Genomic DNA, 23,847 nt, shown 5'->3' on the forward strand with positions numbered 1-23,847 from the left:
TTTGGGGGTTTTAATGGGTGGACCGCCTCTTAAATATTTGGACCCAAATTTAAATGTTTCGTACAGTACTACCGAATACCTTTTATTTGACTACCATATTGTAATGATCGGTCAATATGGCTTTTATGGGGGTTTTGGGGTTGAGGCAGAACTGCACTTACTTCGACCCAAAATGTAATATAAATTTCGAACTCCATTTCCATATACCTTTAATTTGAGTCCCATATTGACATGATAGGTCAATATACCTGTTTGACGGGTTTTTGAAGGTGGGGTGCCCACCCCAACTGTAGGGTGGGGTGCCCACCCCAACTCTTTCGGCCCTATTTTAATACCCACCACCGAAGGATGGGGGCATATCCATTTTGTCATACCGGTTGCAACACATCGAAATATCCATTTCCGATCCTATAAAGTATGTTTATTCTTGATCACCGTTAAAATCTAAAACGGTCTACCCATGTGCGCTGTCTGTTGAAATCAAACCACAGTCTTTAAAAATAGAAATATTGAGCTGCAACTTTATACAAATTCTTTTATTTGTGCATAGGCAGGTTATGTTCGATGATGGCCTACATCGAACTATATCTTGATATAGCCCCTATATAGACAGATCCGCCGATTTAGTGTCTTAGGCCCATAAAAACCAGATTTATTACCTGATTTTGCTGAAATTTGCGGCAGTGACATCGACATCCTTCTTCAATTTGGCTCCGATTGGTCCAGATTTCGATATAGTTGGCATATAGACCGATCTCTCGATTTAAGGTTTTGGACCCATAAAAGGCGCATTTACTGTCCAATGTCACTGAAATTTGGGATAGTGAGTTAAGTAAGGCCCTCGACATCTTTCTGCGGTATGGCAAAGATCGGTCCAGATTTGGATATAGCTGCCATATAGACCGATCTCTTGATTTAATGTATTGGGCCCATAAAACGCGCATTTATTGTCGGATTTCACCGAAATTTGGGACATTGAGTTGTGTTAGGCCTTCCACATTCTTTGGTATAGTGTTATTGCTCCTTTTAGACCATATTCGTATTAAAAGTCAGAAGTCATTGTATAATATTTCAGTCCATTCGGATAAGAATTGCGCCTTGTAGGGGTTCAAGAAGCAAAATCGGGAGATCGGTTTATATGGCAGCTATATCCAAATCTGGCCCGATCTGAGCCAAATTGAGGAAGGATGTCGAAGGGTCTAACACAATCCACTGTCCCAAATTTTAGCGAAATCGGATAATAAATTTTTATGGGCCTTTTTTATAGGCCTAAGACCCTAAATCGGCGGATCAATCTATATGGGGGCCATATCAAGGTATAGTCCGATATAGCCCATCTTCGAACTTAACCTGCTTATGGACAAAAAAAGAATCTGTGCAAAATTTCTGCTCAATATCTCTATTTTTAAAGACTGTAGCGTGATTTCAACAGAGAGGCCGACGGACATGTCTAGATCATCTTAGATTTTTATATATACTTTATAGGGTCGGTAATGGATATTTCGATGTGTTGCAAACGGTATGACAAAATGAATATACCCCCATCCTTCGGTGGTGGGTATACAAATCAGGTGACTCACTAAAATACCGAACGTTTATCACATCTGTTTTCGTTGAATGTTGCAGATCGAATGGAAAGATTTATTTCGTTCAATAATAGCACCTGTATACCTGTTATAAATACATTACTTAACAATATTATTCGACTAACAATTCATAAAATTAACAGGTCCTTTTTGCATTTTGACTTTTCCTGTCATAAAAAATAATTGGGTATAATTCTTTTTTTTACCAGTGCCTAATTTTACGACATAATTGGGATTATTACACAATAATACTGGACTAAATGTTAGCAAGTAAAAACACATTAAGTTCGGCCGGGCCGAACTTTGCATACCACCACTTCGTGTATATATGTAAACCTTCTTTCGTCACAATCCTGTGAAAATTGGATTTCTTATGCACCAAATTCACTGTTCAATTTTGTAGAACAAAACATTGGTCGTTTTGGCAGCTATATTCAAATATAAACCGATGTGAACCATATGGGACATGGATGTCGAAAAACCTTACATAAGTCACTGCGTCAAATTTCAAAGAAATCGGATAATAAGTGCGCTTTTTATAGGGCAAAGATTTTAAATCGAGAGATAGTTCTATATGGGACCTATAAGCAAATCTGTACCGATCTGGACCAAATTAAACAAGGCTATAATAATCATTATATTTTATTATTACCACTACTAAAGCCTTAACTATATATTAATAGGGGCTGGACTTGATCATATTTTATTTAGGTCCCGAGTACTCATATACAAGTAACATTTTTGACAATAAATCTGCTCTTTATGGGATTAAGACCCTAAATTGGTAGATCGCCAAGTATGACAGCTAAATCTGTATAGTCTGACTAGCTGACCCGGGCCCGCTCCGCTGCGCCCTCTTTTACTTAACATGGAACAAAAGTTTCCTTGGAATATTTATTTTCGACAAATAAAGTGCTTTTAGTGAAATATCTTGATACGAAAATAATATATCGCTTGGATAAAAAGTTAAACAATATAAGTGCCTTTATCTGAATCCCATTTGATCTTTATTGGTCTACGAATTTAAGTTTGGATGTAAGGTATACTCCGATATTCTCAAGTTGTCTGAATTAAGGGTGTTTTCGGGGGTGAGGTTGTCCCCAAGATACTTGGTTCTGAAAAAAATATCAGCATCGTGGTGTTCTTTCAAATACCATTTATTTAAACCCCATATTGCCATTGGCTTAAGAGGAGTTTACAGGATGAGGCGTCCCCCAAACACATGACCCCAAAATAGGTTATCAAATTCGTTTTCTAATTTCAAATACCTTTCATATGAGCCACATATTGGCATGGTCAAAAATTTTTACACGTTGAGGGGTGTTTTGGGGAAGGGATGATGCCCTAAATATATGGTCCTTCATTTGGGTATCAAATTCGTATTCTACTACCAGATAACTTTTTGAGGCCCATATTGCGATGGTCACTAAAAAATTGCTGTTTGTGGGGTATTTTGGGAAAGGGGTAGATCCCCAGAAAATTGGTCCTGAAAGTGGGTATCAATTCTTGCTCTACCCCCCAATAAATTTCATTTTAACTCAACATTGACATGGTCGGTAAATGTGCCCGATTTAGGGGTGTTTTGTGGATTGAGATGGTCCCCCAAACACTAAGCCCGGAAAATATATCAGCAATGTGCTCTATTTGCATATATCTATATATCATTTATTTGAACCCCATATCGCCATTACCCTCAAAATTAGATATCAAATTCGTTTTCTAATCTCATTTAAACTCCTTATTGCAAAAGTCAGCAAATATTTCCGGTTTGGAGTATTGGCCCTAAAAATTATAAATATTTAGCTCCACTCTCTTTAGGACCCAAATTGTCTTGGTGAGAAAATACGTCCTATTTGGGGGTTGTTATGGTGGTGGGACGTCTGCTAGACCCTAATGGCCCCTAATGTTTATATCAGATACGGGGTCTACTCCCATAGTCGGCAAAAATGACCGGTTTGGGCGATGTTTTGGGGGATGGGCGGCCACTCAGTGAGTTGGCCTTGAAAGTATATATCGGATTCGTGTTCCACTTTAAAAACCCTCTTATTTGAGCCTCATATTGCAATAGTCAGAAAATAATTCCTATTTGGGTGGTGTTGTGGGGGTGGCATAGCCCCATAGACACTTTTTCCGAATATTGATATCAAAGTCGCGCTTTACTCCCAAAGACCTTTCATTTAAGCCCCATATTGCTATGGTCGTAAATTTGTCCCCTTTGGGGATGTTTTTGGTGAAAGGCGGCCCCCCAAACACTTGGTCCCATATTTGGATTTTAGATTCGAATTCTACATTTAAATACCTTTTATTGAAGCCCCATATTCCGATGGTCAGTAAATAAGTCCAGTTTGGGGTGTGTTTTTGGGAAGGGGTGGACCCCTAGCAACGTGGTCCCACATTTGGATATCAGATTCGTATTCTACTCGCAAATACCTTTCATTTGAGTCCCATATTGCCATGGTCGGTAAATATGTCCGCTTTAGGGGTGTTTTGGGGCTTGGGATGGTCCCCCTAACACTTAGTCCGACAATTGAATATCAGATACGTTTTCCTGTCCTAAATACCTTTCATTTGAGTCCCATATTGTCGTGATTGGTCAAAATATATGTTTGGTAGGTTCTAGGGTGGGGCGGCCCCCCTAGGTACCTCATCCGAAATGTGGATACCAAATACTCTTCAGATATCAAAAAATGTAGTACCCTATTTTCACCACGGGATCATTATGCACCATCTGTGAAAATTTCAAGAAAATCGGTTCAGCCGTTTCTGAGTCTATAAGGAACACACTAGCATACAAACAAACAAACCAATCTACAAACAAACACAAATTGATTTTTATACCCTCCACCATAGGATGGGGGGTATACTAATTTCGTCATTCTGTTTGTAATTACTCGAAATATTCGTCTGAGACCCCATAAAGTATATATATTCTTGATCGTCGTGAAATTTTATGTCGATCTAGCCATGTCCGTCCGTCTGTCCGTCCGTCCGTCCGTCTGTCTGTCGAAAGCACGCTAACTTCCCAAATTTTGCCGCTTGAAATTTTGCACAAATACTTCTTATCCGATTTGAATGAATTTTGCACGACGTGTTTTGTTATGATATCCAACAACTGTGTCAAATATGGTTTAAATCGGTACATAACCTGATATAGCTGCCATATGAACCGATCTTGGGTCTTGAATTTTGAGCCTCTAGAGGGCGCAATTCTCATCCGATTTGATTGAAATTTTGCACAAAGTGTTTTGGTGTCACTTCCAACAACTGTGTTGAGTATGGTTCAAATCGGTCCATAACCTGATATAGCTGCCATATCAACCGATCTTGGGTCTTGACTTCTTGAGCCTCTAGAGTGCACAATTCTTATCCGATTGGAATGAAATTTTGCACGACGTGTTTTGTTATGATATCCAACAAATGTGCCAAGTATGGTTCAAATCGGTCCATAACCTGATATAGCCGTCATATAAACCGATCTGGGATCTTGACTTTTTGAGCCTGTAGAGGTCGCAATTATTATCCGATTTGCCTGAAATTTTGTATGACGGATTCTCTCATTACCATCAACATATGTGTTTATTATGGTCTGAATCGGTCTATAGCCCGATACAGCTCCCATATAAATCGATGTCTCTATTTTACTTCTTGAGCCCCCAAAGGGCGCAATTCTTATTCGAATTGGCTGACATTTTACACAGGACTCCAACATATAATTTAATTGTGGTCCAAACCAGACCGTATCTTGATATCGCTCTACTATCGGAGCAAATCTTTTCGTATATTCTTTTTTTTTTTGCCTAAGAAGAGATGCCGGGAAAAGAACTCGGCTAATGCGCTCCATGGTGGAGGGTATATAAGATTCGGCCCGGCCGAACTTAGCACGCTTTTACTTGTTATATATGAGATATGAAATCTTATATATAAAAATCAATTTGTGTTTGTTTGTTTGTGTGTTCCTCCCCCTTACCCTAATTTTCAGAAACGCCAGATCTCGTAGATGTCTGGTGTGATTTAAGCGAAATTTTGTGTGCTCTCATATAGTCCCCGTAAAATAAAAATTTGGTATACAAATTTCGGATGGGTTACCTAGGGGGGCTGGCCCACCCTAAAAACTACCAAACATATATTTAGAGCAATCACGGCAATATGGCACTCAAATGAAAGATATTTAGGATAAAAAAACGTATCAGATATCCAATTGTCGGTCTAAGTGCTAGGGGAACCACCCCAAGCCCCAAAACACCACTAATTCAGACATTTTTACCGACCATGGCAATATGGGATTCAAATGAAAGGTATTTGCGAGTAGAATACGAATCTGATATCCAAATGTGGGACCACGTTTCTGGGGGTCCACCCATTTCCGAAAACTCCCCCCAAGCAGGACTTATGTGCTTACCATGGGAATATGGGGCTTAAATGAAAGGTCTTTGGGAGTAAAGCACGAATTCGGTATCAATATTCGTGAAAAGTGTCTACAACACCACCCGAATAGTAAGTATTTGCTGACAATTGCAATATGAGGTTAAAATAAGAGGGTTTTTAAAGTAGAATACGAAACCGATATATATTTTCAAGCCGAACTCACAGAGGCCGCCCCAAAACAAAACACCCCCAAAACACCCTCCAAGCCGGTCATGTTTGTCGACTATGGAAATATGGGGTTCAAATTAGAGGTATGTGGGAGTAGACCCAGTATCTGATATAAACATTAGGGGCCAACTGTCTAGCGGACGTCCCACCATCATAACAACCCTTAAGTATGACATATTTGCTCACCATGACAATTTGGGTCTTAAAGAGAGTGGAATTAAATATTCATAACTTTAAGGGCCAATACCCCAAACCGGGCATATTTGCTGACTTTTGCAATAAGGAGTTTAAATGAGATTAAGAAACGAATTTGATATCCAATTTTGAGGGCAATGGCAATATGGGGTTCAAATAAATGATATATAAATATATGAGAATAGAGCACGTTGCTGATATATTTTTTAGGCTTAGTGTTTGGGGGACCACCCCAATCCCCAAAAAACCCCTAAATCGGGCATATTCACCGACCAGTGTGGGGCTCAAATGAAAGGTATTGAGGAGTAGAGCATGAAATTGATATCCATTTTTCGAAACTAATTTGGGCTTGACTTCTTGAGCCTCTACAGGAAGAAATTCTTATTCGATTTGGCTGAAATATAGCATGATGTGTTTTGGTATGACTTCCAACAACTGTATTAAGAATGGTTTAATCGGTCAATAACATGATTTAGCTGCCATATAAACCGATCTGGGGTCTTGACTTCTTGAGCCACTAGAAGGCGCAAATATTATCCGATTTAGCTGAAATTTTGTACAACGGGTTCTCTCATGACCTTTAACATACGTGTCGAATATGGCATGAATCGGTTTATAGCCTAATACAGCTTCCCTATGAACCGATCTCTATATTTTACTTCTTCAGCATCTAAGGTGCGCAATTCTTACTAGATTTGGCTGAAATTTTATACAATGACTTCTACTATGGTCTCCAATATTCAGTTCAATTATGGTCCGAAATGAACCATTACTTGATATTGTTCCAATAACATAGCAATTCTTTTTTTTTTTTTTTGTCCTTTGTTTGCCTAAAAAGAGATGCCTTGGCCAGAGCTCGACAAATGCGATCAATGGTGGAGGGTATATAAGATTCGGCCAGGCCGAACTTAGCACGCTTTTACTTGTTATATAAGAGAAAAAGAAGATACTAGAAGATTTGGATTTGGATATAGCTGCCATATAGATCGATCTCTCGATTTAAGGTCTTGGGCCCACAAAAGGTGCCTCAGATACCAAGGAGTAAATTTGTATATCAGATTTTTACTCCACCTTTAAATACCTTTCATATTATATCCATATTGTCTCAATTGGTAAATAAGCCGTGCATGGTGGGGAGGCCCTCGGTCACAAAGGAATACATTTTTTTTTCAGATTTGTGCTCTACTTTTATATACCGTTCATTTGATACCCATATTGCTCAAAGCGGTGAAAGAGTCCTGGTGGGGGGTTTTTTAGGGTTGGCTGATAGTAAGAAATAGCAGGCAATGAACCTGATACATGGTGGAGGATACATAAGATTCGGCCCGGCCGAACTTAGCACACTATTAATTGTTTCACACAGTCTTCCTTTTTATACCCTTCACCGCAACTATGGTAGAGGATATTAGAATTTTGTGTTTGTTTGCTACGCATAGAAGGAGAGAGCTACCTCATGGATAAACCCATCGGCTTAGACTTCCTGATTCGATTTAGGTATATCCGTCTGTCAGTCCATGTATTCTTGTGATCAAGATAAGGGTTGAATTTGATGTCCGATTGTAATGAAATTTTGCACAAGTCATTTTTGTTCCAAGGACACAAACTATTGTTTTCGAAAAAAACGAATCAAATTTAGTTATAGCTCTCATATATAACTTTTATCCGAGATTGTTTGTTAAGGCCAATCATTATAAAGTTTTGCATGAGATGTTTCTTTTGACGTCCTTATGCGTCCACAAAATTTCACCAAAATTAGACCAGATTTAGATATAGATCCCATATGTAACTTTCATCCGACATACGTGTGCAAAAGTTCATCAAAATCGTGTCGGATTTGGAAAAGGCTCCCATATAAAGTTTTCATCCGATATGGAATTTTAAGGCCGTAGTACCCACAATTTTGGTTCTCGCACGAGATTTTATTTGACGTTCCAACGCGTTTGTAATGTTTTAAAAAATTGTTTCAGATTTAGATATAGCTCCCGTTTATATCTATCATCCAATATGGCATTATTATAGAAACTATAATTTTGGCCTTATCTTTACAAAATTTAGCGTGAGGTGTTTTTTTTGCCGTCCCAGTATGTGTTCAAAATTTCATTAAAACTGGTATTGATTTCGATATAGCTCGCATATATATCTTTCATCCGATATGAGCCTTGGGTATAGTAGGGTGCAGTAGCCACAAATTAGGTCATATTGCTATAAAATCTTACATTCGATATTTCAATAGGTATGCTATATAAAAGTCAGAATAGATTTGAACATAGGGGCTATGTGTTAAAAGTTATACGGAGACTTGGTGGTGTAGGGTATTACATAGTCGGCTCCGCCCGACTTTTGCTATCTTTACTGGTTTTGTCTTACCAGCATATCATATCAGCATATCAGCCTCAGAGTGAACTCACCTTTTGGAGTGGTCTACCCATCCAACATAAAACAGCATAAACTTTGTTCGATTTTAGCTAATACTTCGACAATTAGGTGATTTGTTAACCGATCTGCACGAAATATGGCATTCTCTTATGACTCTTTTGATCACAAGAGAATTTCATAGAAGTATATCAGAAGAACTTTTTTCAATGTAAAGCAAAGTTATTGACTCTATGTTGAAGTCAGCAATTCAAACCCTGACATATATACGTATCTCCAAATTATAAAATTCTCCAAACTTTGCACGAATTTTGGTTAAAAGTTCAATTTGGTAGCATTTCAAATTAAGTAAATTTGTATTTCGACGACTTAGCCTGCATAACCAATGAGGTGTATGGAATCGAAATGTCGGCTTTGACTGACTTAAAATCGTCCTTATTTGTTTTCAATGCAAAGATCGTACATATTCATGTAGGAAAAAAATTTCAAGCAGTCGTATCATAAGAATGGCAAACCTTCCGGAATATTTCTTTAATAAAAACATCATTTGCGAAAAAAATTACTTTTTTTATGTTACTTCATTTTTATGGAAGCATATAAAGTAACATTTAATATCATTTCTTTATCTCTGCCTCTCTTATCATAGCCCAATACGCCAATGCGATAAAAGCCTTTAAGAATGAAATGGGGTATTGTGTCTTTATCAATTTTAAATTGCTTCCAGTGGTAGGTGCCCTGAGGTAAATTAAAAACAAAAATTGAAAAAATATTCCAATAGGACAAAAAACAGTTTTCCCTACCTCCTTCATGGGGCATTTCTTATCCATATTGCCTTGTCTAAAAATGATGTCTATCCAAGTACTAAGAAGGGGATTATTGGCTTTCTCCAGCACATCACATACATTGATATCGAATCCAACAATCCTATTAAAGTCTGCCTTCTTGGTCCCCTTAATGAACATATTGAATTCCAACCATAAAGGTCTGGTCATGGCTTTGATAACTGCAGCTTTAATGTCCAAAGTTGCGCTGTCATTATTAGCACGTATGTAAAACTCAGATATATATTCCTTATTGCAATCGTGAGAAATATTTTGGATTTGGAGGTTTTTGCGCTGGTTGGAAATAGTAAAAAGTTAAGAAAAAATAAAAAGAAAATATTAAAACTCATTTCGATATAAAGTTATTACTTTTTGAGCAACACCAAGTTTTGCCAAAACCAATATAATGACCATGAGGCCTAAAATCTTTGAAATTTCAGCCATTTTGTTTTATTGTGGAACAGAAATATTCTAAACACAAAATTTTATTTTTCATATTCTTTTATATAATTTTTGTTTTTACTTTCACAAAACTCGTGTAATCTTCCAATACGAAAAAGATGACTTGACAATATTTATAATTATATAGTTGTGTTAATTTAGCATAACAAAAACAAATTTTTTTGCCAATAATTGTTGTTTTTTTTTTCGCTGGAACTCTTTCAATATCAAATTATCATCTAGATAGTCTTGCTAAGCTTCATTAAAAATCGATGTTTATTTTACAATAACCAAAAATACAAGGTTTAATGATCTCATTATATTTCAAAGATCAAAATTGAAAACAAATTAACTTGAAACAAACAATTTACCTTCAGAATAGTACATGCTTTTGAAAACAGGAGGAGAAAAATTCATTAATGGAAAAAACACCAATTAAAACACTAATCTACATCGTTTTGAACAATTTGCTTACTAATGACTGCATTTCGTCTTTTAAAAGGATCTTGGTACACTCAATTTTCATACACTTATAAATATAATGTTATTGAGTTGTACCATGTTGCGTATGATGTACTTTAATTGAATGGTTAATACTCATACGCAACATAGGACACTATAAATTCACATGCATATCAGTTCTAGGTAGGCATCAGAGAACGGTTTGAATGTCATTTACATTGCCTAAGAATCCATTCGTAAAAATAATGCATATAGTCGTCACCACACATCATTTCAAAACAACAAGCATTCAACATTATTCATAGAAAGAGAATATGACGAAAGCTGTGCATTGTATTGGATGTCCTTTGTTTATCTCCATTAACACACTCAAAGGCAATGAATGTGCAGCGAATGGTGTAAGTCATTTTAGTGTTGATTGAATAAAGCTTTCGAAGGGAATATTTTTAAATACCTCGTTAAATTCTGCTGTTCCTAATACTATAAAATTAAAGGAAAGTTATTGGGGAAGCCTTGCACTCAAAGGATCTCCAAACGAACATATAGGCCAATGTGAGATTTTAATAAAAGAAATTTAGGAGCGGGTTCGTAAATTTGTTTGTTCAATATAGACTCAACAAGTAAAAGCTTGCTAAGTTCGGCCGGGCCGAATCTTGGGAACCCATCACCATGGATTCTGCTACTAATGTACACAAAATAAATTTAGTTGAAAGGCAAACATTTATTCTACATTCCAAATTTCTGCCAAACCATCAAAAATTAAAGCTTCTACGAAACGAACAGGGATAATCGAGAGACCGGTTAATATGGGAGCTACATCAGGTTATAGACTGATTTAGACCGTGCTTGGCACAGTTGTTGGAAGTCATAACATAACATTACATGCAAGATTTCAGCCAAATCCGAGAACAATTGCGGCTTGTAGGGGCCCAAGAAGTCAAATCAGCAGATCGGTTTATATGGGAGCTATATCAGGTTATAGACCTATTTGGACCGTACTTGGCACAATTATTAGAAGTCATAGCAGAAAACTGCATGCAAAACTTCACCTAAATCGGACAAAACTTGCGGCTTGCAAGGCTAAAGAAGTTAAATAGGGAGATCGGTTATATGGGAGCTACATCAGGTTATGTACAGATTTAGACCGTACCTAACACAACTATTGGAAGTCATAACAGAACCCTATGTGCAAATTTTCGAAACCGGAGATCGGTTTATATGTAAGCAATATCAGATTATGCGCCGATTTAAACCGTGCATGGCACAGCTGTTGAAAGTCATAACAGAACACTACATGCAAAATGTTAGCAAAATGGGACGAAAACTGCGGCTTCCAGGGGCTCCAGAAGTCATTTCGGGAGATAGGTTTATATGGGAGCTCTATCTAAATCTGAACCGATATGGCCCATTTACAATAACAACCGACCTACACTAATAAGAAGTATTTCAAGCGGCTAGCTTTACTCCTTCGGAAGTTAGCGTGCTTTAGACAGACAGACGGACGGACGGACATGGCTAAATCGACATAAAATTTCACGACGATCAAGAATATATATACTTTATAGGGTCTCAGACGAATATTGCGAGTAGTTACAATCAGAATGACGAAATAAGTATACCCCCCATCTTATGGTGGAGGGTATAAAAATCAATTTGTGTTTGCTTGTAGGTTTGTTTGTGTGTGTGGCAATATGGGGCTTAAATAAAAGGTATTTGAGTGTAAAATATGAATCTGATATACAGATGTGGGACCACGTGTTTGAGGGGCCGCCCTAACCCGAGAACATCTCCCAAAAAAGACAAAGTTACGACCATAGCAATATGGGGTTCAAATGAAAGATCTTTGGAAGTAAAGCACAAATCTGATATCAAAGTTCGGGAAAAGGTGCCACCCCATCCCCATAACACCACCGAAATAGGAAGTATTTGCTGACCATTGCAATATGAGGCTCAAATAAGAGGTATTTTAGAGTAGGACACGAATCTGATATATATTTTTAAAGCCAAGTCACCGAACGAGCACCCCATCCCCCAAAACACCTCCCAAACCGCTCATGTTTGCCGACTATGGAAATATGGGGCTCCAATGAAAGGTATTTTGGTGTAAACCATGAATCTGATATCAACATTCGGGACCAACTGTCTAGGTGACGTCCCACCACCATAAAAACCCCAAATAAGGCAGTGGACACTTAAGACAGTGGAGATAGATATTCATAGTTTTTATGGCCCATACCCCAAACCGGACATATTTGCTGGCTTTTTCAATAAGGGGTTTAAGTGAAAGGTATTTGAGATTAGAAAACGGATTTAATATTAAATTTTGAGCCCAATGGCAATATGGGGTTCAAATATATGAAAATAGAGCGCGTTGCTGATATAATTTCAGGGCTTAGTGATTAGGTGCCCACCCCACTCCCCAAAACACCCCTAAATCGGGCATATTTACCGACCAAGTCAATGTGAGACTTAAATGAAAGGAATTGGGGGTAGAGCAAGAAATGATACCCACTTTCGGGACCAATTTTCTGGGGGTCCACCCCTTTCCCAAAATACCCCACAAACAGCTATTTTTTTAGTGACCATCGCAATATGGGCCTCAAATAGAGGTATTTGGGAGTAGAATGCGAATTTGATATCCAAATGTAGGACCATGGAATTAGGCATAACTCCCTCCCCAAAACACCCCCCAAGGGCTAAAATTTTTCGATCATGCCAATATGTGGCTCAAATGAAAGGTATTTGAGATTAGAAAACAAATTTGATAACCAATTTTGGGACCATGTGTTTGGGTGACGTCTCATCCTGTAAACTCCTCTTAAGCCAATGGCAATATGGGGTTTAAATAAATGGTATTTAAGAGAAGAGCACGATGCTGATATTTTTTCAGGGCCAAGGGTCTTGGGGACCAGCTCATCCCGTCGAAAATAAATATTCCAAGGAAAATTTTGTTCCATATAAAGAAAAAGAAGGCGCAGCGGAGCGGGGCCGGTCCAGGTAGTATGACATAAAAAAACAAGTAAAAGCGTGCTAAGTTCGGCCGGGCCGAATCTTACATACCCTCCACCATGGATCGCATTTGCTGAGTTCTTCTCCCGGCATCTCTTCTTAGGCAAAAAAGGATATAAGAAAAGATTTGCTCTGCTATTATTACATTATTACATGTTGGAGACCTGTGTAAAATGTCAGCCAATTCGAATAAGAATTGCACCCTTTGGGCGCTCAAAAAGTAAAATAGAGAGATCGATTTATATGGGAGCTGTATCGGGCTATAGACCGATTAAGATCATAATATGCACCTATGTTGATGGTCATGAGAGGATCCGTAGTACATAATTTCAGGCAAATCGGGCAATAATTGCGACCTCTAGAGGCTCAAGAAGTCAAGATCCCAGATCGGTTTATATGGCAGCTATATCAGGTTATTAACCGATTTGAACCATACATGGCACAGTTGTTGGATATCATAACAAAACACGTCGTGCAAAATTTCATTCCAATCGGATAAGAATTGCGCACTCCAGAGGCTCAAGAAGTCAAGACCCAAGATCGGTTTATATGGCAGCTATATCAAAAGATGAACCGATTTGAACCCGACTTGGCAAAGTTGTTGGATATCATAACAAAACACGTCGTGCAAAATTTCATTCCAATCGGATAAGAATTGCGCCCTCAAGAAGTCAAGACCCAAGATCGGTTTATATGGCAGCTATATCAGGTTATTGACCGATCTAAACCAGACTCGGCACAGTTGTTGGATATCATAACAACACACGTCGTGCAAAATTTCATTTCAATCGGATAAGAATTGCGCATTCTAGAGGCTCAAGAAGTTAAGGCCCAAGATCGGTTTATATGGCAGCTATATCAGGTTATGAACCGATTTGAACCATACTTGGCAAAGTTGTTGGATATCATAACAAAATACGTCGTGCAAAATTTCATTCCAATCGGATAAGAATTGTGCCCTTTAGAGGCTCAATAAGTCAAGACCCAAGATCGGTTTATATGGCAGCTATATCAAAAGATGGACCGATTTGAACCCGACTTGGCAAAGTTGTTGGATATCATAACAAAACACGTCGTGCAAAATTTCATTCCAATCGGATAAGAATTGCGCCCTCAAGAAGTCAAGACCCAAGATCGGTTTATATGGCAGCTATATCAGGTTATTGACCGATCTAAACCAGACTCGGCACAGTTGTTGGATATCATAACAACACACGTCGTGCAAAATTTCATTTCAATCGGATAAGAATTGCGCATTCTAGAGGCTCAAGAAGTTAAGGCCCAAGATCGGTTTATATGGCAGCTATATCAGGTTATGAACCGATTTGAACCATACTTGGCAAAGTTGTTGGATATCATAACAAAACACGTCGTGCAAAATTTCATTCCAATCGGATAAGAATTGTGCCCTCTAGAGGCTCAATAAGTCAAGACCCAAGATCGGTTTATATGGCAGCTATATCAAAAGATGGCCCGATTTGAACCCGACTTGGCAAAGTTGTTGAATATCATAACAAAACACGTCGTGCAAAATTTCATTCCAATCGGATAAGAATTGCGCCCTCTAGAGGCTCAAGAAGTCAAGACCCAAATTTGCACAAATACTTCTAGCTTTACTCCTTCGGAAGTTAGCGTGCTTTCGACAGACAGACGGACGGACGGACGGACGGACAGACGGACGGACATGGCTAGATCGACATAAAATGTCGCGACGATCAAGAATATATATACTTTATGGGGTCTCAGACGAATATTTCGAGTAGTTACAAACAGAATGACGATATTAGTATACCCCCCATCTTATGGTGGAGGGTATAAAAATGATGTCTAAGTATTTGCGGGTCGCCCCACCAAAAGGCCCCCAAAACGAGAATATTACTCGATCATAGCTATAAAAACCTCAAATGAAAGGTGTTTTGGAGTTGATTACTAAAATGACAATTAACTTTGTGTCCAAGAATCTAGGTGGCGCTTTATCTCCAAAAATCGCCTCCAATAGATTATTTGACCAATTAAAACAATGTGTAATCAAATGATACATATTTCTGAGTTGAGTGCGTTATTTAAATAAATAGTGGCAGGTGAAGTGTGGTGCACAGGACACTGTGTGATTTAATTAATGTGTGGGGACACAAATAAATGTAGGCCGCCATACCCCAAAAATTATGACGTTCAGCGTGACGTAGGACAAAATGACAAAATGACAAAATTTCATATTTATAATATTCTACAAAGACAACATTTTGCTCAGGGCGGGGCCGTATTAAAATTATTTTTGTTAACACCAAAATTGTATTGAAATTCTAAATTTTAATAAAATTTTTCTAAAAACAAAATTTCAGCATAACATTCTCTAATGGCAAAACTTCAGCACGGGCCCGACCACCTTTGTAATTTATTTTTATACCCTCCACCATAGGATGGGGTGAATACTACAATAATTTCGTCATTCTGTTTGTAACTATTCGCAATATTCGTCTGAGACCCCACAAAGTATATATATCCGTGATCGTCGCGAAATTTTATGTCGAACTAGCCATGTCCGTCCGTCCGTTCGTCCGTCTGTCTGTCGAAAGCACGCTAACTTCCGAAGGAGTAGAGCTAGCCGCTTGAAATTTTGCACAAATACTTCTTATTAGTGTAGGTCGGTTGGTATTGTAAATGGGCCATATCGGTACATGTTTTGATATAGCTGCCACATTAACCGATCTTGGGTCTTAACTTCTTGAGCCTCTAGCGTGCGCAATTCTTATCCGATCAGAATGAAATTTTTGCACGACGTGTTTTGTTATGATATCCAAAAACTGTGCCAAGTATATAACCTGATATAGCTGCCATATAAACCGATCTTGGGTCTTGACTTCTTGAGCCTCCAGAGGGCACAATTCCTTTCCGATTTGAATGAATTTTTGCACGAGGTATTTCGTTATGATATTCAACAACTGTGCCAAGTATGGTTGAAATCGGTTTATAACCTTATATAGCTGCCATATAAACCGATCTTGGGTCTTGACTTCTCGCGCTTCTGGAGGGCGCAATTCCTATCCGATTTGGCTGAAATTTTGCATGACGTATTTTATTTTTACTTTCAACAACTGTGTCAAATAAGGTCCAAATCGGTTCATAACCTGATATAGCTGCCATATAAACCGATCTGGGATCTTGACTTCTTGACCCCTAGAGGTCGAAATTATTATCCGATATGCCTTAAATTTTGTACGACGGATCCTCTCATGACCATCAACAAACGTGTTTATTATGGTCTGAATCGGTCTATAGCCCTATACAGATCCCATATAAATCGTTCTCTCTATTTTACTTCTTGAGCCCCCAATGGGCGCAATTCTTATAGGAATTGGCTGAAATTTTACACAGGTCTCCAACATATAATTTAATTGTGGTCCGAACAGGACCATATCTTGATATCGTTTTAATAGCAGAGCAACTCTTTTCTTATATCCTTTTTTGCCTAAGAAGAGATGCCGGGAAAGGAACTCGACAAATGCGATCCATGGTGGAGGGTATATAAGATTCGGCCCGGCCGAACTTAGCACGCTTTTACTTGTTATTGTTACTTTCAACAACTATGTCAAATAAAATACAAGTCGGTTCATAACCTGATATAGCTACCATATAAACAGATCTGGGATCTTGACTTCTTGAGCCTCTAGAGGTCGCAATTATTATCCGATTTGCCTGAAATTTTGTACGACGGATTCTGTCTATAGGCCGATAGAGCTCCCATATAAATCGATCTCTCTATTTTACTTCTTGAGCCCACAAAGGGCGCAATTCTTATTCGAATTGTCTGACATTTTACACAGGTCTCCAACATATAATTTAATTGTGGTCCGAACCGGACCATATCTTGATATCGTTTTAATAGCAGAGCAACTCTTTTCTTATATCCTTTTTTGCCTAAGAAGAGATGCCGGGAAAAGATCTCGACAAATGCGATTCGGCCCGGCCGAACTTAGCACGCTTTTACTTGTTAGATATAACTACTAAGAAGACCAATATTTTGTTATATACAATTGAACAATAACTTTTACTTATTAGTATCTGGTCCAAATCGGAACATAGTTGCTATGGGGCATAAGGTATGAATTTTGCACCGAATTTTGAGGAAAGGTGGTTCATATATATATCCGAGGTGGTGGGTATTCAAAGTTCGGCCCGGCCGAACTTAATGCCTTTTTACTTGTTAATTGTTTTTATTTCTATACATAAAAAATAAAATGAGAGGTCAATGTTTTTCGACACCTGAAGAAGCGGTTCATGTGTTCAGAATGCATGTTTGCATGTTATATAGATCTTAATGGAAAATATATTGATAAACAATAAATATCTCGTATAAGCTTTATATTAAAACAGGTAAAAGCGTGCTTGGTTCTACCGGGCCGAATTTTGGGAACCCACCATCATGAATTCTGCCAGGAATTTGTAACAAATAAATCAACTTGAAGGACTTAATTTTATTATACCCTCCACCATAAGATGGGGGGTATACTAATTTCGTCATTCTGTATGTAACTACTCGAAATATTCGTCTGAGACCCCATAAAGTATATATATTCTTGATCGTCGTGAAATTTTATGTCGATCTAGCCATGTCCGTCCGTCCGTCCGTCCGTCCGTCCGTCTGTCTGTCGAAAGCACGCTTACTTCCGAAGGAGTAAAGCTAGCCGCTTGAAATTTTGCACAAATACTTCCTATTAGTGTAGGTCGGTTGGAATTGTAAATGGGCCATATCGGTCCATGTTTTGATATAGCTGTCATATAAACCGATCTTGGGTCTTGCGCCTCTAGAGGGCGCAATTCTTATCCGATTTGAATGAATTTTTGCAATACGTGTTTTGTTATGATATCCAATAACTGTGTGAAGTATGTTTTAAATCGGTCCATAACCTGATATAGCTGCCATATAAACCGATCTTGGGTCTTGACTTCTTGAGCCTCTAGAGGGTGCAATTCTTATCCTATTGGGATGAAATTTTGCACGACGTGTTTTGTTATAATATCCAACAACTGTGCTAAGTATGGTTCAAATCGGTCCATAACCTGATATAGCTGCCATATAAACCGATCTTGGGTCTTGATTTCTACAGCCTCTAGAGTGCGCAATTCTTATCCGATTGGAATGAAATTTCGCACGACGTGTTTTGTCATGATATCCAACAATTATGCCAAGAATGGTTAAAATCGGTCCATAACCTAATATAGCTGCCATATAAACCGATCTTGGGTCTTGACTTCTTGAGCCTCTAGAGGGCGCAATTCTTATCCGATTTGAATGAATTTTGGCACGACGTGTTTTGTTATGATATCCAACAACTGTACCAAGTATGGTTGAAATGGGTTCATAACCTGATATAGCTGTCATATAAACCGATCTGGGATCTTGACTTCTTGAGCCTCTAGAGGTCGCAATTATTATCCGATTTGCCTGAAATTTTGTACGACGCATTCTCTCATGATCATGACTCTCTCATTATGGTCTGAATCGGTATATAGCCCTATACAGCTCCCATATAAATCGATCTCTCTATTTTACTTCTTGAGCCCACAAAGGGCGCAATTCTTATTCGAATTGGCTGACATTTTACACAGGTCTCCAACATATAATTTAATTGTGGTCCAAACCGGACCATATCTTGATATCGCTCTAATAGCAGAGGAAATCTTTTCTTATATCCTTTTTTCCCAAAGAAGAGATGCCCGGAAAAGAACTCGACAAATGCGATCCATGGTGGAGGGTATATAAGATTCGGCCCGGCCGAACTTAGCATGCTTTTACTTGTTATATATACCAAACTTCTGCCAAAACAGAAATAAATACTGCTTCTTGGAACAGAATAAGGATAATCAAGAGACAGGTTTATAGGAGAGCAATATCAGTCACAGTTGGCACAGTTAATGGGAATCATAACAGAATACCATGTGCAAAATTTCAGCCAAATCGGATGAAAATTGAGGCTTCCAGGGGTCCAAGAATTCAAATCGGGAGATCGGTTTATATGGGAGCGATATCAGGTTTTGACCGATTTGAACCATATTTGACACATCTGTTATAAGTCATAACAAAACACGGTGTGCAAAATTTCAGCTAAATCGAATGAAAATTGAGGCTGAAGTCAAATCGGAATATCGGTCAAAGACCAATATCAGGTTAAAGACCAATTTGAAACGGAAGTCATAACAGAACACTATATGCAAAATTTCAGCCAAATCGGATAAAAATCGCTGCTTGTAAGGGCTCAAGAAGTCAATTAGGGAAATCGGTTTATATGGTATATATATCTTGTTATACACAGATTTAAACAATGCTTAGCACAATTGTTGAAAGTCAAAAAGAACACTATGTGCAAAATTTCAGCCAAATCGGACAAAAATTGCGGCTTCAGGAAGTCAAATCGTGAGATCGGTGTATATGGGAGCTATATCAGGTTATAGAGAGATTAAAACCGTTCTTGGCTTAGTTGTTGGGAACAATGGGAGCTATATCAGGTTAAAAACCAAATTTGAACCGTACTTTACACAGTTGTTGGAAGTCATCACAGAATACTATTTGCAAAATTTCAGCTTAATCGGATGAAAATTGAGGCTTTCAGGGGTTCAAGAAATCAAATCGGGAGATCGGTTTATATGGGAGATATATCAGGTTCTCGACCGATTTGGACCGTACTTGACTCATTTGTTGAAAGTCATAACAAATCACTGTGTGCAAAATTTCAGCCAAGTCGGACAAAAATTTTGGCTTCCATGGGCTCAAGAAGTCAAATCGGGAATGGGTTTTTATGGGAGCTTTATCCAGATCTGAACCGATATGGCCCATTTGCAATCCCTTACGACCTACATCAATATAAAGTATCTGTGCAAATTTTCAAGCTGCTAGCTCTACGTGTTCGACCGCTATCGTGATTTCGACAGACGGACGGACGGACATGGCTAGTTCAAATCAGAATTTCGAACCGATCAAGTAAATATGTATTTACTTTTTGGGGTCCTAGATCAATGTTTCTAGGTGCTACAAACGGAATGACTAGATTAGTATACCCTCATCCTATGGTTGTGGGTATAAAAATGTTAAGAAAAATGTAAGGTATTTGTATCATAAGAATGAAGTCATCAATGGCAAACCTTAGGTACGACAATTAAAAAGTCATTTGATTTTTGGTAACAGCAACACATTGAAAAAGTTTCTTCTTTTAATTTACTTCATTTTTATGGAAGCATATAAAGTAGCGTTTAATATCATTTCCTTATCTCCGCCTCTTTTATCATAGCCCAAAATCCCAATGCGATAATAGCCTTTTAGAATGAAGTGGGGTATGGTGTCCTTATCAATTTTAAATTGCTTCCAGTGGTAGGTACCCTAGTTAAAACACACACAATTGAAAAGCCTATGTGCACACGAAAAAACTGACTTCCCTACCTCTTTAATGGGACACTCCTTATCCATATTGCCTTGTCTGAAAATGTTATCTATCCAGTTGCCAAGAAGGGGATTATTAGCTTTCCGCAACATATCACAAAGATTAAAATCTAATCCAACGATTCTATTAAAGTCAGCTGTCTTGGCTCCCTTAATGAACATGCTGAATTCCAGCCATAAAGGTCTGACAATGGCTTTGATCACTGCAGCTTTAATGTCCAGAGTGGCGCTGTCGTTGTTAGCTCGTATATAAAACTCAGAGAAATATTCATTGTTGCAATCATGGATAATGTTTTGGATTTGGAAGTTTTTGCGCTGGTGAATAAAAAAAAATAATAGCTTTATAACTAGTAAATAAAATTTCCAATAGTTCACAACTTACTTTTTGAGCTAGACTAAGTTTCGCAAAAACCAAAATAATGAAAACGAAGCAAAAAATCTTTGAAATTTCAGACATTTTGTTTTATTGTTGAACAAACTTATTCTAAACACAAAATTTTATTTCTCTTATACTTTTATATTATGTTAGTTTTTACTTTCACAAAACTCAGGTACTTTTCCATTACAAATTAGCGACATTCGCTAATTTAGGGTAACAACAGCAAAAATTATTGAGGTAAAATTTATTTTTCTTTTCGGTTGAATTCTTTCAATATCAAATTATCATCTGGGTGGTGTTGCTAAGCGGTAGAATTCTATTTTTTTTTAAACAACCAAACAAACAAGATTTAATATATTGATTATAGCTAACAACCCAAAAAACATATATAAGCGTGCTAAGTTTGGCCTGGCCGAATCTTATATATCCTCCACCATGGATCGCATTTGTCAAGTTATTTTCCCGGTATCTCTTTTTAGGCAAACATATGATAAAAGGAAATGCTTGATATTGGAGCTATAATATTAAGTTATCTTCCGATCGGACCATAATTAAACTGAATTTTGGAGACCATAGTAGAAGTCGTTGTGTCAAATTTCAACCAATTCGAATAAAAATTGCGCCCTTAAGGGGTTCAAGAAGTAAAATAAGGAGATCGGTTTATATGGGTGCTGTATCAGGCTATAGACCGATTCAGACCATAATTGACACGTATGTTGAAGTTCATGAGAGAAGATGTGTTGTACAGAATGTCAGCCAATTCGAATAATAACAAGTAAAAGCGTTCTAAGTTCGGCCGGGCCGAATCTTACATACCCTCCACCATGTATCGCATTTGTCGAGTTCTTTCCGGGCATTTCATCTTAGGCAAAAAAGGATATAAGAAAAGAGTTGCTCTGCTATTAAAACGATATCAAGATATGGTCCGGTTCGGACCACAACTAAATTATATGTTGGAGACCTGTGTAAAATTTCAGCCAATTCGTATAAAAATTGTGCCTATTGGGGGCTCACGAAGTAAAATAGACAGAACGATTTATATGGGATCTGTATCGGGCTATAGACCGATTTAGACCATTATAAACCCGTTTGTTGATGGTCATGAGAGGATCCGTCGTACAAAATTTCAGGCATATCGGATAATAATTGCGACCTCTAGGGGTCAAGAAGTCAAGATCCCAGATCGGTTTATATGGCAGCTATATCAGGTTATGAACCGATTTGGACCTTATTTGACACAGTTGTTGAAAGTAAAAATAAAATACGTCATGCAAAATTTCAGCCAAATCGGATAGGAATTGCGCCCTCTAGAGGATCAAGAAGTCAAGACCCAAGATCGGTTTATATGACAGCTATATCAGGTTATGGACCGATTTCAACCATACTTGGTACAGTTGTTGAATATCATAACGAAATACTTCGTGCAAAAATTCATTCACATCGGATAAGAATTGTGCCTTCTAGAGGCTCAAGAAGTCAAGACCCAAGATCGGTTTATATGGCAGCTATATCAGGTTATGGACCGATTTGAACCATACTTGGCACAGTTATTGGATATAATAACAAAACACGTCGTGCAAAATTTCATTCCAATCGGATAAGAATTGCGCACTCTAGAGGCTCAAGAAGTCAAGACCCAAGATCTGTTTATATGGCAGCTATATCAGGTTATGGACCGATTTGTACCATACTTGGCACAGTTGATGGATATCATAGCAAAACACGTCATGCAAAATTTCATTCTGATCGGATAAGAATTGCGCACTCTAGAGGCTCAAGAAGTCAAGACCCCAGATCGGTTTATATGGCAGCTATATCAGGTTATGGACCGATTTGAACCATACTTGGCACAGTTATTGGATATAATAACAAAACACGTCGTGCAAAATTTCATTCCAATCGGATAAGAATTGCGCACTCTAGAGGCTCAAGAAGTCAAGACCCCAGATCGGTTTATATGGCAGCTATATCAGGTTATGGACCGATTTGTACCATACTTGGCACAGTTGATGGATATCATAGCAAAACACGTCGTGCAAAATTTTATCCCAATCAGATAAGAATTGCGCACTCTAGAGGCTCAAGAAGTCAAGACCCCAGATCGGTTTATATGGCAGCTATATCAAAACATGGACCGATATGGCCCATTTACAATACCAACCTACTTACACTAATAAGAAGTATTTATGCAAAATTTCAAGCGGCTAGCTTTACTCCTTCGGAAGTTAGCGTGCTTTCGACAGACAGACGGACGGACGGACGGACGGACAGACGGACGGACATGGCTAGATCGACATAAAATGTCGCGACGATCAAGAATATATATACTTTATGGGGTCTCAGACGAATATTTCGAGTAGTTACAAACAGAATGACGAAATTAGTATACCCCCCATCTTATGGTGGAAGGTATAATTACGACCTCTAGATGCTCAAGAAGTCAAGATCCTAGATCGGTTTATATGGCAGCTATATAAAGTTATGGAACGATTTGAACCACACTTAACACAGTTATTGGAAATCAAAACAAAAAAACTTCACGCAAAATTTCAG

The 23,847-nt window shown here is 38.1% G+C and overlaps 1 protein-coding gene across 1 annotated transcript; it reads right to left on the bottom strand.

Moving 5' to 3' along the window:
• Positions 1–9,320: 9,320 nt before the first annotated feature.
• LOC131995825 (uncharacterized) lies at positions 9,321–10,012 on the bottom strand. The gene is made up of 3 exons (XM_059364988.1): positions 9,938–10,012; positions 9,548–9,862; positions 9,321–9,482 (listed from the first exon to the last, which is right to left on the bottom strand). Exons 1-3 carry the CDS (start codon positions 10,010–10,012, stop codon positions 9,321–9,323), a joined length of 552 nt encoding a protein of 183 aa, XP_059220971.1.
• Positions 10,013–23,847: the final 13,835 nt, after the last annotated feature.

Source organism: Stomoxys calcitrans, chromosome 1, assembly GCF_963082655.1.
Source record: "Stomoxys calcitrans chromosome 1, idStoCalc2.1, whole genome shotgun sequence".
In the NCBI taxonomy this organism is placed as follows: Eukaryota; Metazoa; Arthropoda; class Insecta; order Diptera; family Muscidae; genus Stomoxys; species Stomoxys calcitrans.

Excerpts from the sequence above, each read along its gene's own strand:
- LOC131995825 (XM_059364988.1), bottom strand. The coding sequence starts at position 10,012 with ATGGCTGAAATTTCAAAGATTTTAGGCCTCATGGTCATTATATTGGTT. Across the intron at positions 9,863-9,937 it reads AACTTGGTGTTGCTCAAAAA|CGCAAAAACCTCCAAATCCA; the intron begins GTAATAACTTTA and ends ATTTCCAACCAG. Across the intron at positions 9,483-9,547 it reads AGAAATGCCCCATGAAGGAG|GGCACCTACCACTGGAAGCA; the intron begins GTAGGGAAAACT and ends AATTTACCTCAG.